This window comes from Myotis daubentonii, chromosome 7 (assembly GCF_963259705.1).
Source record: "Myotis daubentonii chromosome 7, mMyoDau2.1, whole genome shotgun sequence".
In the NCBI taxonomy this organism is placed as follows: Eukaryota; Metazoa; Chordata; class Mammalia; order Chiroptera; family Vespertilionidae; genus Myotis; species Myotis daubentonii.
Window position 1 is genome coordinate 15,588,004 of NC_081846.1, and position 18,295 is coordinate 15,606,298.

Genomic DNA, 18,295 nt, shown 5'->3' on the forward strand with positions numbered 1-18,295 from the left:
CAGCTGAGAAATCATGCCGAGTTAAACTAAGAATATCAGATGTAATTTTAGTCCTTCCCATGATAGAATAAGCATCATGGATAAGAAAGTTCTGAGCACCCATCCAGAAACAACTTCCACAGGGCAGTCAGTAAATAATGTGTTCAAAAAGATTAGAAGGATTCTCTCCCCAAAACGTTATTTTAGTATCCTGATGATTTCAGACTTATTTCCAGTTGTCAGCACCTGGTTGCTGAAAATAAGTTACTGCCTTAAAAATACAGTACATTTTCAAATTAATACTCTAATTCTGCATGCTTAAATTTAGGAATAGAAACTATACAGTTCTTATTGTTAAAAATTATGAAATTTTTAAATTATTCTCTATGTAAGTCAATAAATAATGATTAGCAAATTTAGTAATCTGACACACAGGTCTGAGATGCAGTGTCTACACCACATCCGAAACCAAGTATTGTTCATTGTCATCATCCTTGCAGCTCATTAAAATATACATGAATCCACATGTGAAGCCGACCAATCTACCCCTGTATATCTAAGGAAATATATTTAAATAATGCATCTTTCTAAGTCAAGACACAGGAAAGGTCAGAGATGAGAGCAATTCCTTTAGCATTTAACTGAGGAATATGTAATGAGGAGGTTGAAATAGGAAAACAGCCAAGAGCCAGTAGTACAAATGAAACTGCATGGGGTAAAGTCTTGATGAATCTGAAGTCCTCCCTGTAGAAAGTCTCAGCTAATTATATCTCTGTTGAGCTTTCAGAAGAGAAATAAAGCACAAAAACAAGTTTAAAATACTAGGGACTTTCTTAAAACCCTAAACTTTCAATGACATGCAAATGAGATGTTCAAAAGGATGCCTCTAGATCTTAGCATCCAAAGAGAAAACCATGCTGACTGCACTTTTCTTAGCCAGGCAGGGAAGAAAAATAATGCATTGTAGATTTTTCTTAACAAGATTGAAATTAAACATTACTTTCTGGTTAAAATCGGAAACTAAAAATTAAATTTAACAAAAATGCTAACTATGTGAGCATCCCAGATAATTAAGGTTGTGCTTCAAACAAGACTATTTCCCCCCATCATTAAAAAGATCTTAACTACCTTCTTTTTTTTTTTTACTTATAAATAAATTGATATAAACACAAGAGAAATTAATCTACTTGAAAGAATATCTTCCAAAGCATGCATTTGTTTTGTAATCTTTGTGTCCATGCCAATGTTTCCGTGCTTATTCTGACTTGTTTGAGGGGAATGTATAGATAAGGTCTGTTATGCAGCAGGGTGTCAGTGCATTTGATTCATTAGATCAATTACAAGATTATTTGAGGGATAGTTTCGATTCAGTGGCTCCTGAAGCATGAAACATTCACTGTCTCCCATCCCATCAGCTTGGTTTTGCTAATCCTTCTCCGCTGTGCTGCTCCCATGGCCCTTTGTGTCCTTGTGCAGGTGTTGTCTGTCTGTCTGATCTTGTGTCTGTCTTGTCCAGTTCTCCCTGCAGTTTCTTCCTGTGTGTCTGTTTGTAGATGAAGGGGCTGAGGATCAAGTGGGTCCTCTACAGAGGTTCCCCAGCCACGAACCTGCCACCAGCGGGAAGAGGCGTAGACTCCTTGTCCCCTCCATCTCGGTGTCTGTGCCTGAGGATGACCCTTCCAATTCCGATGAGGAGTACTATGAGCATCCTTTGTTCAGCTCACAGTGGACTACCTCTAGTGTGCTCCCCAGTGTCCCCGCGCAGAGTGCAGAGGCCCACTTAGGCCAGGAGAAAGGTGAACCAAGCATGGTCCCCTTTTGCTCCTCCTCCCCAGCCCACGGCTTTGACTACATGCATTATATTAAGTGTGCTTTTATATGTGGGGTGGGAGGGATAGGAGCCTGTTTTTTCCATATGAAAGTGAAGTCCCTATATAGCTTATATCCATCCAAAGGCTCAATAATTTATATAAAAGAAACCTTACTTGAGGCATGTGAGAACTTCCTTTTTCTGTATTGTTACTTCTAAAAAGGAAGCCAAAAAGTTGGGGGCAGAAAGGGAGGAATCCAAAAAGGTTTAATTAAAATATGACTCCCTTCCGCTCCTTGCAAATAAATCATTCGGGGAAGAATATATTCTTGTATCCAAACAAGAGAAGATGACCCTGAATATAATTTTTCTTCCTTGGATACACAGACCACTTATAAATAGCCATCTTTTTTAGTGCCATGTTAATATGATAGTTTCTGTATAAGGTAGAATAAATGTTATGGAATAAATGTATTTCTTCACATTATTTAATTAACTGCAGAAACTACAGAGGCTCTTCCAGGTGACTAAATCTGGGCTCACATCAGTAGAACTAAAGTGAAGGAAAAGATCCACAGCCTTTGTCATTCCAGCTTTATGAAGATGGAAGACCCTAGTTTATAATTGGCTATGCTATGAGCAGTGGGCTGCAATGTGTCTCATTGTAACTAAGTAGTTTTGTAAAGAAAAAATAGAGCTAAAACATTTTTGTTTAGGTGAAGAGATTATTTTCAAATAGGCAAGAATACCTTGCTTAAGTGAAGAGTTTATGTTATACTAGAGGCCCAGTGCACAAAATTCATGCACTGGGTGGGGGGGTTAGGGCTCAGCCCAGCCTGTGCCCCCTCGCAGTCCTGGAGCCCTCGGGTAATGTCCGAATGATGGCTTAGGCCCGCTCCCCACTGCGCTTGCCAGCCATGAGCCTGGCTTCTGGATGAGCAGTGCTCCCCCTGTGGGAGCACACTGACCACCAGGGTGTAGCTCCTGTGTTGAGCGTCTGCCCCCTGGTGGTCAGTGTGCGTCATAGCAACCGGTCATTCCACCATTCAGTCGATTTGCATATTAGCCTTTTATTATATAGGATGGGACAGTACTTAATGGGAGGTTTAATAGTTCCAAGGCAGTGGGGATAAGCTCACCGACTATGTTCCTGATAATAAACTTCTTCCAAGAGAAAGAAACAAAAAGCACCAATGACTCAGACATTCTGATGGAGAACTACAACCTCTACTCAGTGAAATTAAGTTCTTCTAATAGTGTAAATTAAGACAATTAAGAAAAATATGTGAATTTTTGAATAAGAAACATGTGGAGTGGAAAACAAACATGATTTATACAAAATCATAAAATGGAAGGCTAAAAACTTACATGGATTTGGAAAACATGTAAATTAACTTGATTAGGCTGTATTTGATAAGGTGACATTAGCAGCTATATTAAAAGTCTTTTAGCTGTAATTAAAATCTCTAATTTTAACGCATTATAAAATTGCCTTAGTAAATTAGAGTCTGAATTTTTAAATGTTACTCCCATAGCTAAGTTATGAAAATGGAAGTGTCTGCGTGCTAAATGTGAGGAACAGATGAAGTAGTTCTCTCCTGCCCCCAACTCCAAGGGTTTTAATATTTCTCAAAAAAGGAAACTCCTTTTCTATCTATGTCTTTCTCACAGGGCCATTTAAACAATGTATAATTGTTTCAGAGAAATTTTTAATAAGAATTTTTTATTAGCAAACTACAAAACAGCTTGTATATATTTCCTCTAAAATTTTAAGTAGTAAAATCAGATTTATTTTACTGCCATTTGAAGCACAATAACTCATGCCCTTCATAAGTTTGTTTTTATATTTTAATTGTTAACATTTTTACCTTTCCTTGGTGGCTTTGAATTGCAGAAATAACACTTTATAGATGACAAGCACATTGTCTTTCCTATTCAGTGTCAAGGGGAACTATGCATGAACCACATTACGGAACATTTCAGGTTTAGTGTTACGAAACCAGTTGTGTCCCAGAGGCAGACTTTTCTTAATAGGTTGAACTTGTCCCTGAGCCTTGTTTTTCAAAATATTTTACTTACTGTTTTAAAGTTTTTATATTCTCTAATATCATATGATGTAGTGAAGGTAAAATAATTTGAGTTAGGCAGTCTTGCACCATTGAAAAACTATTAAATACATTATATTTTAAATAGTTTTGGTGGACTTCATGATAAAGCTGTAAAGGTAATTGGTTGGATCTTATTTTGAGACCAAAGCTTTTATTATTCCCCAAGTTCTTTAGCAAAGTTTGCATGTTTTAAATAAAGTAATCAGAAATTCATATGTAGGGACTTCTTGCATTGGAGAAAACAGCACATGTCTAATGAGTGTAAAGTGTTTTTTTTTATTTTTCAGTACATCAATGCATCTATCTTTTCACAACCATCTGTTATCTGGTAGCACCATCTCTTCCTTCCAGCAAGCTTCTCACATGTGTGCAACTCACTGCCATTTCCACTAAGTGGTAATAGAGCAATAAAACCATTTCAGCTCTCAAATTTTAAGATAAATAGCCTTTTAACGAGACTTTAAAAGGCATCCTTATTAGCAGATTATACCTAAGTTTTCCAAGCAGTAATTAGTATACATTGCATTAGAATAGTAAATTGCTCATCCAAATGGTAAAAGAAATCCTCCTGAGCTGAAAGTGTGCCTTGAATAATATTTCTGTTGTTGTGTGCATTGTTCTGTGGTCGTGACGTCAACATCTTTTTCATCCCTAAGAAGAAACGCTAGAGGGTCCAGTGGCTGAGGAAGAGAAACCTGCCACTCTTCCTGGGAAAGAGTGTGGGGCTGCCAAGGTCTCAGACCAACCCAAGGGCCTCAGTGAGGGCCGGGTGGACTCTAGTCTGGAGACCCGTGTAGTTCCCGAAGAGAGTGCCCCCGCAGGGGCCCCGCAGGAGACAAGTATAAAAGAGGTCACGGAGGTGTCTCCAGAAGTAAAAACCCCTTCCTCTGCCAGGGAAGGTGTGTCTGTCTTAGGATTTGCATGTGTCTTGTTGCAAATGATCTCTCCAGCAGCTTACCAACCTGATGCCTTTCCGATGCTATTCCATTGCCTAGTCTTCTCACGATCCCCAAACCCATGACCTAGGCTTGCCGAGCGGAGGGTGCGGCTTGCGCAGGTGCCCTGGGCAGCTTGGCTGTCCACTGCTGCCGCTGGTTCCTCATTTGACTTTGCCATGATACAATACGCTTTGCCGCCAGGCTGATGACGCTGTGTGAGCTTTTTGTCCCTCCGCCCCCTCTCATCTCAGATGTTTGCCAGTCACATTGCTAATACATGTATATTTTGATTTGTTTATTTTGGAGACAGCAATTCATATGCTTTTGTTTCAAGTCGCAGAGTTGAACTTTCGCACATAGAGGCTTAAATGATAGAATCATTTTTGTTTGCAACCGCAATAGGCTCTATTTTTTTATGCTTCCATGAGGACTGGTTTGGTTCCCTTAAAAGCTCCTACTGATGCTTCTCATATCATTTCCTTTCCATGGCAGCCAACCCCCTTGGTCATCCCCATATCTCTTGAGTTTTCATTCATCTAATATTTATTAGAAGTTCATAAACTATTTTTTTTCTATTGTTACAACAGGACACACAAGTATATAAGGTAATGATGATCCATACACTTGCTCTTCGAGAGGTGACTGGATTTTATTATTTCCCCCCGGATATTTTCCAGATAAATACAGTTGGCCCTAGTGACCACAGTGAAGTACCTTTAACCTTAAAACACAAGTGAGACTCTGAAGCCTTCTTGATTGGTGAACAAGTTTAAAAAAAAGAGTCATTTAATTCCTGTGGAGCATCTCAAAGGCAATACTGGTGGATGCTTCCAGTTGATTGTGTTCCAGGGAATGAGGAATTAGGTGATGACCAACGAGTGAAAGATATTGTATAGTTGACACTCTTTAAAATTTTGTTACTCATATGACTTCCCAGTACTAACGTTATAATTCAGATTTTCTTATATTTATCATAAAGACTAAGTAATATTTATTAAGAATTTTGAATCCATGATAGAAATTGACTTGTTGATTCTTAGGCCATATCATATAAAGTCAATATCAAATATTTATTAATATGCCTGAAATTTAATATTAATGAATTTTAAAAAGTTATTTCAGTAATTGTTCAATACCCCCAAAATTTGTTGATTAAGATAATTGAAATCATGAACTTTTATTATAAATTAATTGACCTCTGCCCATGGCCTACCAATTTACTTTTAAATGAGAAAACAATAAGTTCAGTAGAAATCAGTCCTTTTCCATATTTAGTACTATATAAACATGTAAGCACATATGTATATATGAGTTTTGCACCCTAATATTAACTACATATTAAGTGTTCTTTAATTCACAATTTTTATCTGAAGAAGGAATGTAAATTTTTTCTACTACACTTCATATCACATACTGTTTAGAAGAGACTGAACAAAGGAAAAAAGAATATTCAAAATATACTCTATTACAATTTCCGTATGCATTAATTCACAATGAGAGCTCATTTTAGCAATAGTACAAATATATCTCAATCCTGACATTTTCATATTGATTTTTACGTGGGTAGCATGTGTGCATGTTCCATAGTTTTTCTTTTTCCCCTGCCATTCATTTGTCATTTCAAAATATAATTTTAAGCTTACTGCCTGAAAGCACTTGCCTATTTTTTTAAAAATCAACCCAATTACTTCAGGTTTACTTACAGCCTCGAAGATGGAGTTCCATGATCAACAGGAATTGACTGCCTCTTTACCTGAGCCATTAGACAAGAAAGAAAAGGAGTTAGAGAATCAAAGTAAGCCTGGTGAAGATCTTAAACATGCTGCCTTAGTTTCTCAGCCCGAGACAACTGAAATGTCCTCCGATAAAAAGGACAGACAAGGCCCAGAAGAAGGAAGAGTTCCTCTCACTCTGTTTGGACACACTCTTGGTGCCGGCCTAGAAGACTCAAAACAGAAGGCAGAACCAAGCCTAGTGGTACCTGGTATTGACCTCCCTCCAGAAACCCCAGTTCCAAAAGAACAAAAGGACTGGTTCATCGAATTGCCAATGGAAACAAAAAAGGATGAGTGGGGTTTAGTTGCTCCGATATCTCCTGGCCCTCTCACACCCATGAGGAAAAGTGATGTATTTGAGGATATCCCAAAATGGGAAGGGAAACAATTTGATTCTCCCATGCCGAGTCCTTTTCACAGTGGAAGTTTCACTCTCCCTTCAGATGTTATGAAGAATGAAATAGTTGAAGAAGCATCATCTTTTGCTCCTGCCCTATTACAGTCAGATGACAAAAAATCTCTGGAAGAAACCAGTGGCCCAGCAACTGCCAAAGACACTTCTAAAGTTGAAGAGCCCCATAAGGATAAACCTTACAAAATGGCAGAAGTACCAGCCTCAGAAGCAATTCCCTCACCCAAAGATGCCCACATTCTGGACGTAGAAGAATGTGTCCCAGAGAAAGTTTTGGAAGAAGAAAAAGGAGCAATAAAGCAAGAAAGTGTGCAGAAAAAAGAGACGCCCACCCTTAGTGGCCAGGAATCTTCACTTACTGAAAAGGAATCTCAGCTGAAGCTTGAGGAAAAGACAACCATTCCTGACAAAGAAACCATGCTGAAAGAGAGTGAACCCCCCAAACCGACAGACAAAGAAACAGGTGTAATTCAGCCCTCCACAGAGCATACTTTCTCCAAAGAAGAACAGAAAAGCCAACAGCCGACCACAAATACATTAAAACAGGAGTCATTCCCTGTGAGTTTGGAGCAAGCAGTTACAAGTTCAGCCATGGCCTCTAAAGCACTAGAGAAGGAACCAGCTGTGCTAAGTGAGAAGAATGCTATCGAGGATCTGTTTGAAGAAAAGGTTGCTGACAAAGGTAATAGAGTTGAAGGAGTTGGGGCTGCAACATTAGCTGAGCTTGACATGCCATTTTATGAAGATAAGTCAGGAATGTCCAAGTACTTTGAAACATCTGCCTTGAAAGAAGAAGTGACCAAAAGCTTCCAGCCAGGAAGTGATTACTATGAACTGAGTGACACAAGAGAAAGTGCCCAAGAGCCTTTTGATACTGTATCTCCCATGCATCAACACGGTGACAAGGGACTTCAGGCAAGTAAAGAATCCCAGCCCGGTGCTCCAGCACAAGAAGCAGGGTATAGCACTCTTGCAAAGAGTTATCCACCTGATTTACCTGAAGAGCCCAGTTCTCCTCAAGAAAGAATGTTTACTATTGATCCAAAAGTATATGGGGAGAAAAGGGATCTCCATAGTAAGAATAAGGATGATTTGACACTAAGCAGGAGTTTAGGACTCGGTGGTAGGTCTGCAATAGAACAAAGAAGCATGTCAATCAATTTGCCCATGTCTTGCCTGGATTCCATAGCCCTTGGATTTAACTTTAGTCGGGGGCATGATCTTTCTCCTCTGGCTTCTGATATTCTAACCAACACCAGTGGAAGTATGGACGAAGGGGATGATTACCTTCCAGCCACTACCCCAGCAGTGGAGAAGGCCCCTTGCTTCCCCATAGAAAGCAAAGAGGAAGAAGAACAGATGGAGGGAGAAAAAGCTGCCGGAGAGGGAAATACTCAAGTCGAGACAGTGTGTGAATCGCCATTCCTAGCCCAAGATTATTACAAAAATGGTACTGTCATGGCCCCTGACCTGCCTGAAATGCTGGATCTGGCAGGCACAAGATCAAGACTAGCTTCTGTGAGTGCAGACACTGAGGTTGGCAGGAGGAAATCAGTCCCATCAGGGAATGTCATTGAGGAGAATCGTACTGGCTTGCCCCCTGTCACCGATGAAAACCATGTCATTGTTAAAACGGACAGTCAGCTCGAGGACATGGGCTACTGTGTGTTCAATAAATACACGGTCCCACTCCCATCACCTGTTCAAGACAGCGAGAATTTATCAGGAGAGAGTGGTTCCTTTTACGAAGGCACTGATGATAAAGTACGAAGAGATTTGGCCACAGACCTTTCATTGGTTGAAGTAAAATTGGCAGCTGCCGGGAGAGTCAGAGATGAGTTCAGTGCTGAGAAAGAAGCATCCCCACTATCAGGACTGAGTAGGGAGTTTGATCAGGAGAGGAAAGGAAATGATAAGCTGGACACTGTACTAGAAAAGAGTGAAGAACATACTGATTCAAAAGAACATGCCCGGGAATCCGAAGAGGCTGGTGACAAAGTTGAAACATTTGGATTAGGAATAACCTACGGGCATGCTTTGGCCAAAGAACTGACAGTATCAAAAGATGCATCACCTGCCATGGCCGAGAAAGGTCTCAGCTCAGTGCCAGAGGTAGCTGAAGCAGAACAATCCAAAAAAGCTGGATCAGAACTGGATTTTGTTGCAAAGAAAGCTGAGCAGGGTCACTTCGATGTTAAAATCAGCGAGTTTGGACAGATGGCCTCAGGGCTAAACATAGATGCTGCAAAGTCAACAGAGCCCAAATTCGAGGCTACACAGGACCTCGCTCTCTTATCCGGAGCGCCTCAGGAGGCAGGTGCGTTTATGGGTGTTGAGTCAGGCCACATGAGAGAAGGCTCCAAAGTCAGTGAGACAGAAGTCAAGGAGAAGGTGGCCAAGCCTGACTTGGTACACCAGGAGGCTGTGGACAAAGAAGAGTCCTACGAGTCCAGTGGTGAACACGAAAGCCTGACCATGGAGTCCTTGAAACCCGAGGAGGGCAAGAAGGAAACCTCCCCGGAATCTTCTCTAATCCAAGACGAGATTGCCATCAAATTGTCTGTGGACGTCCCTTGTGCACCTGCCGTTTCAGAGGCCGAGTTAGCCCAGGATGAGAGAGCGGATGTCCAGTTGGAATCTATTCAGCCACCCAAAGAAGAAGAGATCTCCATCACACCCTCTGATGTTACAGAGCCGCTGCTTGAAGCCGTCGGGGCTGAACCAGCAGAAGCTCAGAATGAGGAAGAAGAGATAGAGGCGCGGGGAGAATATGATAAACTGCTTTTTCGCTCAGACACCCTTCAGATCACTGACCTGGGTGTCCCGAGTGTCAGGGAGGAATTTGTGGAGACCTGCCCAGGTGAACACAAAGGAGTGATCGAGTCTGTTGTGACCATTGAGGATGACTTCATCACTGTAGTGCAGACCACAACTGATGAAGGCGAGTCCGGCTCCCACAGCGTGCGTTTCGCAGCCCTGGAGCAGCCCGAGGCGGAAAGGAGACCGTCCCCTCATGCCGAGGAAGAGCTTGAAGTGGAAGAGGCAGCAGAAGCCCAGGCAGAACCCAAGGATGGCGCCCCCAAGGCTCCGGCTTCCCCTGAGAGAGAAGTGGCTGGGCTTTCAGAATACAAGACGGAAACCTATGATGATTACAAAGACGAGACCACCATTGACGACTCCATCATGGATGCTGACAGCCTCTGGGTGGACACTCAAGGTGTGCTATTTTTTTTTTTTTAATTTTCTGCTCCCAAAGAAAATCCCATAACCTAATGGATTTTTTTTTTCATTTTAAACATTTAAAAACGCCCCTTTGTCTCTTTATTTTGCATTTTGTTCACTGGATGAAGGCTTCTGCACACTTGTTACTAATGTTCTTCTTGTTGTTCTTGTTGTCATGATTTGCTTTGATTCGCAGATGATGATAGGAGCATCATGACAGAACAGTTAGAAACTATTCCTAAAGAGGAGAAAGCTGAAAAGGAAGCTCGGAGACCATCTCTCGAGAAACATAGAAAAGAAAAGCCTTTTAAAACCGGGAGAGGCAGAATTTCCACTCCTGAACGAAAAGTAGCTAAAAAGGAACCTAGCACAGTCTCCAGAGATGAAGTGAGAAGGAAAAAAGGTTCATTTAACAATCACTTCTTTAAAAATGTTTGTGAAGTAATTCGTTATTACTCTTTTTATAGCAGAAACTTCTAACAGTGGTAACAATGTAATGAAATTGTGTTCGGTTTTGCTCCAAGTGTTTATTTTCTCCTGATGGTGTGCTCTTTGTGTTTTCTTGTTCGTAGCAGTGTATAAGAAGGCTGAACTTGCTAAAAAAACAGAAGTTCAGGCCCACTCTCCCTCCAGGAAATTCATTTTAAAACCTGCTATCAAATATACTAGACCAACTCATCTCTCCTGTGTTAAGCGGAAAACGACAGGTGACTGTTCAATTCTGCAATGTGGCTGGCAAACATAGACATGTTTTGTTTCGTTTTTGTTTTTTAAATTTCATTACCGTAGCAGCTTCTTCATTTTATTTTTCTTCCAAAAATATCTCAGTAGTCGTGAACGATTTCAGCTGTTACATGTCTTGTATCATTATTCTTTTTTTTTTTCCCTCCCTGCAGAAGAGGTCATGACCATCTGTTTCTTTGTCATGCTCAGACTTAACAGTGATTGTATCTTGGCATTGTGCTCTAGTGTCACGTTCTGGGGATTCCTATTTTCATTCTGTGTGTTTGGTTAGACGATGGCGATGAATATAACCGTGGTATGCATTCTCATTATTTTGCTTATTTATCTCTCTCATGCTTAAACCCATACATATTTGTCCTATTTTCTAAATTGTTACTGCCAAATCTGTTACTGATGTTGATGAACTTACTAAAAACCACCAAGAATGCATAGTGATCTAGAGATTGAAAATGAAAAGCAAATCTGAGTTAAAATCGTGGTTGCAAAATTACTTTGCTTTGGATGAAAGAGGGGGGAGAAAAAGAAAATGAAATTATCTGGTAATCTCCTCAGATTTTATTTCTCAGATTCTCAAATTATAAAGGTTTTTCAATCTACTGTATGTATCTCTCAGCTGACATTTCACCATCAGGCTTTTCTTAAATGTGTTGGGTCCTATGTAATTCAGTGCTCAGTAATCAAAGATAAAACTCTCTCTCCCCACAACATTTCTTAGAGTTTATGTGTATTTCTATTTTACTGACTTCTTATTTTTTCTTCTTCAAATATACTTTTTTTTTTACTGTTGAAAAAGTGATGGAATGAAGGAGCACAGCATGTTACAAATCATATAAAAGCCATAAAATATCTATAATGCAAACTCCATTCCTAAATTATAGTAGTAAGTATTTATTTAAATGTATAATTATACTATGATAATCTTAATTTATGATATATTTCATTTTAGCATTTGTTAAGTGGCATACTTGCAGTCTACAAAATTAGGTATCAGATTGCTAAATCAGGAAGGAATATTTTGCTTTCCATTATACATTAGAAGTGCCTTTTTATAAACATTTAGATGGATTTAAATGTTAAGAGCAGCATTAATCTTTATAAAAAATATCCAGGTTATTGATGGTTTTGTGGTAGATTAGCATTACATGCTAATAATCTCAACTATTTTTTATTTGTGTCCTTCATATCGAAATCGTTAAATGTGCTTTTCTTCAAGAACTAGTCTCAAAGGTGGTATTTGAAAGTGGAAGACTTATAATTGTGCACAAACACTGATAATAAAGATTCAGGATGAGAATCTATTTAATAGTTAGGAATTGACATGCCATCTCTAAATCTTATATCCACATATTGGTTCACTTTTCATTAAACCTTCAATTTTTCTTCTAGTTAGCCAGATACTTAGGCAGGCAGAAACTCTTGGTTTGGGCATAAAAATCCTATATTCTACGTGAAAGGATGTAAGAATATGTCAGGATTGTGGAATTTCAGAGGAAATGTCAAATGGTGTGGTGAAGTACCTACATGTCATTTCTATTCAAGATCTTTGTACTAATTAGGATCACCCTTAGTCTATTCAAAGGTTAATACTCAAGCAGAAAGCATACACCAAACAGGGTGACATTGGCTTGTAGCAAACTCTATGGCACAGAAATTTGAAAAAAATAGAAATAGTAAGGATACATCATTTCTACAGCTTCTTCCAAAAAAAAAAAAAAAAAAAAAGAAAAATCAGTTCCAGAATCTGTGAATAATCTTACTAGCCAATCCTAAATAGCATGTAGCATATTGTAGACAGTTATTATTTTTGTGTTAGCGCTGCAGATGGCATAAGGAACTTTCTGAAACTCATTGGAAATGCTTATAAGGATAAGTATCCCTCCGCCCCCCGCTGGGGATTTCTCTTTTATGAAAGAAAATTAAGGAGGAAGTAAATACACAAGCTTGCGTCTTTAATTTTAAGCACAACTTTTAAATGCAGATCGTTTTCCAAAACACAAAGGATTGTTTTCAGTCATGCGAGATATTTAAAGTCAAGTCAGGTAAGTCATGGACAGAAAATATGCTGGAGAGAATGGAGTTTCAAATTGACACCGGAAGTATAAACGAGTAGCAAGAAAAACAGCAGTAACAGATGTGGTAATGATTCCATCAGTAAGTTCATGTGTAGGGCATGTGCTATATTACCGAAGTCGAAGCTCTCTCATGTTTTCTCTTTGACAACCTCTTTTTCTTCCCTTCTCTGCTCATGTGATATGTTTCACATCGATCAAGTGTGTCATTCATATTGTGAAATGAAAGGTTGCAGAGGGAAAAGGGGTTGGCTGACCAAGAGAGTTTGGAATATGAAAGGCAGAAGTACCTGTAGGTATGCCAATGGCTACAAAAAGAGGGTTTGGGAATCGTCATGAGCTCTCTTTTTTATATCATGCCACCTGGAGAAAACAGCCAGTCCCCTTTTCCTTAAATTCCATAGCCTTCAGATTGCTATTCTGTGACTCCCGTTCTAAAGGATCTATCCTCATGTAGTAGTAATTTAAAGATAACATTGGCAACCAGTAGAAAATTATTTGGTGTGCTTACCTGTGCTTTGGTAAACCCTGGGCTATATTAACGAGCACACCGTATAGTGGAGTGTTGTTATTATTCAGGTTTCTTTAGGTTACTGAATTTGAGTCGCAAAATTTAGCTTTGCATTAGGCCGTTGACACAACTGAATGTCCAAAGTGTATTGAGAAAAGCATGTGTGTGGTGGTTAGCCATTAAGTTTGGGGTTATCTGTGTCTTCTCTCTCCCACAGCAGCAGGTGCTGAATCCTATCAGGTTCCCAGTGTATTTAAACAGGCAAAGGACAAAGTCTCTGTGAGTAAAATAACTTTTTCCCTGTTCTTCACTTGAAGCTCCTCTTGGTATTAGTGGCAATGTTTTACTAACTTTCGATATAATTTAGACTTTAGCTGTTTACTCTTAGCTGTCATTGTAAATCAGAATGATTCTGGGTGGCATTCGGGCATGTCTTAATGTCTTCTGGGATGACTTGTCGTTGGCTCTTTATTAGGAAGACAAAACATATGAAACAGCACAATGATCTGGTAAAAAGGAGGGAGCCCAATTATTTATTTTTCATAGATTCAATGTAAACCATTATAACCAACACAAAATTAAATTTTATAATACATATTTATTATGTCTACCAAATAAGAATCTAAGCAAATTAAGCATGTAGATGAGCAAAAGTTAGTAAAAATATATTATTAACCCCTTTATCTAAAGATAACTACAGTTACCATTTTGATGTAAAATCTTTGTTTTTTTCTACACATTTGTAGGTTTAATAACAAAAGCACAGCGTATCAGTTGTTTAATTAAATAGTAAACAGAATTCCATGTCACTGAACATTCTTATACATTATCTTAATGAATATATCACATTGCATTTTATTTATTCATAGTATATACTTAATCAACTCCCTATTATTCAAACTATATTTTTGTTAATTTTTAGCAATATTACTATGCAGAAATCATTTTTTGCTCAGTCCTATAAATGCATCCCTGTGCATTCCCTGTAGTGAAATTATTGTTTCAAGAAGAAGGTCCATATATAAAGTTTTTGATGGAGATTATCCTCCATTAAGATTCTACTGACTTTTATGTCCAGCTGTATATAAAAGTACCCACGTTCACCATGGTTACTAGTTATTCCTATACTTTTTCTATATTTCTCAAGTTATGAAGATGAACTATCTTATTGTTCTAATTTGGTTGTATTGGTGATATTTAGCTTCTTTATATGTTTAAAAATCTTTTTTAGATTTTATTTTATGAACTTTATTTTTATATTATTAACAATATTTTTAAAATTTTCAAAAGACCAAAGTCAACATGACTTTTCTTATTGAAAGAAAAATTGTAAAGAGTACTAATAAAATCCTAAAATTACAACAGATCATTTGAATTATGTTAATTAGTAACATATCACAGTGTTCTCAGCCAACATGTATAATACATGAATCACAATTCTTTGTTTAGTTTTTTAAAGACAAGTAAGATTTTAGACTTCCACTTTTTATTTATTGTGAAAAATAGGAATTCATTTTTAATAACAGCCAGACTTTTATATAATCCTGAACACAAGGAGCTTTATGTTGATAAAAACATAAATAGATATATATTTATTTAATTTTTATATAGATGTTTATAGTCTTGAACATATGGCAATAGAATCCATTTGTTGCTTTGGTAAATATTAATATTTATTTTGAAAACACTGTGATTTTAAGATTTGTATATCTTCACTTTCTGTCTCTGATGAGCAACTAGTCAGTTGTGGTGTTTCAGAGCAGGGCTAGCACAGACCAGGTCCAGTGTTAACTCTACTACCTTTTCTTCCTGTGTCTTCATTTCCAAAAATAATGGAAGGAGTAAAAATTCCTATATCATAAGTTAACTGTAAATATTAACTATAGTAATTTTATAAAATAGTGCCTAGAACATAGTATTTAACAGTGATAGTTGCTATTATTGTTGTTGTTATTATTATTATTTGAAAGGTAGAAATCTTTGGCAGCAGATATGGAAAGTAAATTTGAGCTTTCCCCCATTAGGGAAAGAATGTTTCCATGTACATTGTTTGAAAAATGTTTAGGAAATTTTCTTAAAGTGCCTTTGCCTTTAAATAATTCAACAGGAATTGACATTCAATGCTTACATGTAAGACAGAAACCATACACATCTTCTGACACAAAAATGAACCTTTTTCCCTTGTAAATACCCATCTCATTTTTCTGAGGAAAATTAGACCACCATTCTTTCCAGCTGTTTTTCATTTAACATCCCTCTTTTTCCTTCCTTGTAACCTCATTTTTTTCTGTTCCCTAAAACCCTAAGATAACTTTTATTTTTCTCTGATATTCAGTATACCCGTCAGAACAGTTATCTCCAATTTTTTAATTGACCTTTATTGTGAACCTGACCTTAAACCTTCATTTCATTTTGATTTTTGTTTGTTCATTTTATTTTGTTTTTAGCATCAAATTAATAGTTTTCTTTTATAATTTGTGGCAATTCAGTCACTCAGTTTTCTTTCCTATATTCACACTTTTGAAATTCACTATTTTGTGGGTAGCATCAATAAAAATTAAAAATGACTTCTGCTGACTCTGTTAACACTTCCCAGACAAGGTGCTGGCTCTGTAAAACGGGAAGTGAATTGTGCAACCAGTGACAAGCTCTGCCTGTTAAAGTGGCTACAGAAACTTGAGATAAAAAAAAATCTCAGTTTCAAGTGCTATTTTTAAACAACTAAATCATATTAATTATTTGAAGATAAAATATCCTTGGCTTTGTCGTACTTGTCTGCATATTTAATAGAGTTTCCCAAGAGACACTGGGCATGCCAGCATAGCTTACTTTCAAAACCATTGGCATCCAGCCCACTTACTTAAACTTGCCCACAATCTCCCCCTGGGTTATCAACACCTACAAATTCAGTCTTGGATTTTTATGGGCAGTCTCTTCAGTGCTGACTTTCATTTTTGGAATTTGTAACACATCGTACAAACTGTGGCCCATGAGTAAAAATGTTATGAATTGTATGGCATAACTTAATCCCCAGTTTGCATTTTACTCATAAAATAAACTCATATATAAACTCTGCAGTTTTCTGATGAAATCAATGTATATAACCTAAAATATATATTTTCTCAACTTAAAAAATTTTTAATTATTAAATTTTAAATATACCTATTTTTTCTGTTTTGTTTTGTTTTTTAATTTCAGAGAGGAAGGGAGAGGGAGAGAGATAGAAACATCAATGATGAGAGAGAATTATTGATTGGCTACCTCCTGCATACAACCCACTGGGGATCGAGCCCACAACCCAGGCATGTGCCCTGACCGAGAATCAAACCTTGAACTCCTGGTTCATAGGTCGATGCTCAACCACTGAGCCACACCGGCCGGGCTTGTACCTTGTTCTAAAGTTCTTGAAATGTGACCACAATATTAGTTACATATACATCTTAAGAGCTATGTTTATCAAAGGAACAATTCCAACAAACTCACAAGATAGTATCATCTAAGATAGTATCATGTAAGATCTATGGATTAATCAGAGACTTTATACATAGAATGCATAAAGAATACTTTAATCTGTATTCTCATATGTGAGTATTACTAAGTTTAAAAGAGGTGTTCAATGAAAATCTCTCATTCTCATATAAATATACATCTTTGTCATCATTTATAACCATTTATCATGTGTTCTTATTTAAAATATACATTTAATTTTTTATATGTTTATACATTTTTAAATTTTCCTTTTATTTCATAGTTTGGTTTATTTTGTGCTTTTGTTTGTTTTCTTTCATGGCTAGAATTCTACCTTGTCAAAGATTCCTGCCTTACAGGGTAACACAAAGTCCCCAAGATGCAGCTCAGCCTGCCCTAGTCCAACTAAAAGGACTACATTTTCTGACAGTTTTTTAATACAGCCCTCCTCAGCGGGCTCCACAGACCGTTTGCCATACTCAGAATCAGGGAACAAGGTAAGGCAGCAGGTCAGTCAAAGGCGCAGAAAGGAATATAATTTGGGAAGAGGACAGGATTCAATAAATGAATTAAAGCAAACACTTTAAATTCTGCCTGGGGTGACATGTAAATAATAGGCCTTTATGAAAAACAAATACAAATTAAAAGCTTGAGCAGCTATGAATAGTCTAACCATTAAAAAACTAGAAAATGTCTTTTTCTAGGTATACCACCCATTATTAATTTATTATTTATTTGAAATTTAATAAAATTTCAAATGCAAACAAAATATATTAAACATATTGCATGTAGCATTATATATATATATATATATATATATATATATATATATATATATATATATATAAATCTAATATATATATTGCATAATCTAATAGTACCAAATTATATTATATACTAGAGGCCGGTAGGGTCCCTCGACCTGGCATGCACCCTCTTGCAATTCAGGACCCCTCAGGGGATGTTGGAGGCCTGGTGCATGGTTTCAGCCCGATCCCCACAGGCCAGGCTGCAGGACCCTACTGGTGCATGAATCCATGCATCAGGCCTCTAGTATACATATAAAATTTTTGGTTAATCTCTTCCCGCCCTCCCCCCTCCCCTCTTCCCTCTGAGATTCATCAGTCTGATCTATGTTTCCATGCCTGTGCATTGAGTGTCTGCCCTCTGGTGGTCAGTGTGCATCATGGCTACCGGTTGAACAGTTGAATGGTCTGATGATCGCTTAGGCGTTTGTATATATATAGACAATACAGTAG

The 18,295-nt window shown here is 37.7% G+C and overlaps 1 protein-coding gene across 36 annotated transcripts in view; it reads left to right on the plus strand.

The window, feature by feature from the left end:
- The window catches only part of MAP2 (microtubule associated protein 2), a 243,415-nt gene that overhangs the window by 203,559 nt on the left and 21,561 nt on the right, over positions 1–18,295 (plus strand). For 10 of the 36 annotated variants that reach the window (XM_059702963.1, XM_059702962.1, XM_059702976.1 and 7 more), the window contains 6 exons: positions 4,554–4,796; positions 6,529–10,239; positions 10,441–10,647; positions 10,817–10,951; positions 13,786–13,847; positions 17,363–17,545. In XM_059702963.1, coding sequence (XP_059558946.1) covers positions 4,554–4,796; positions 6,529–10,239; positions 10,441–10,647; positions 10,817–10,951; positions 13,786–13,847; positions 17,363–17,545 — 4,541 coding nt within the window. The other 26 variants (XM_059702978.1, XM_059702982.1, XM_059702999.1 and 23 more) reach the window with 17 other exon arrangements.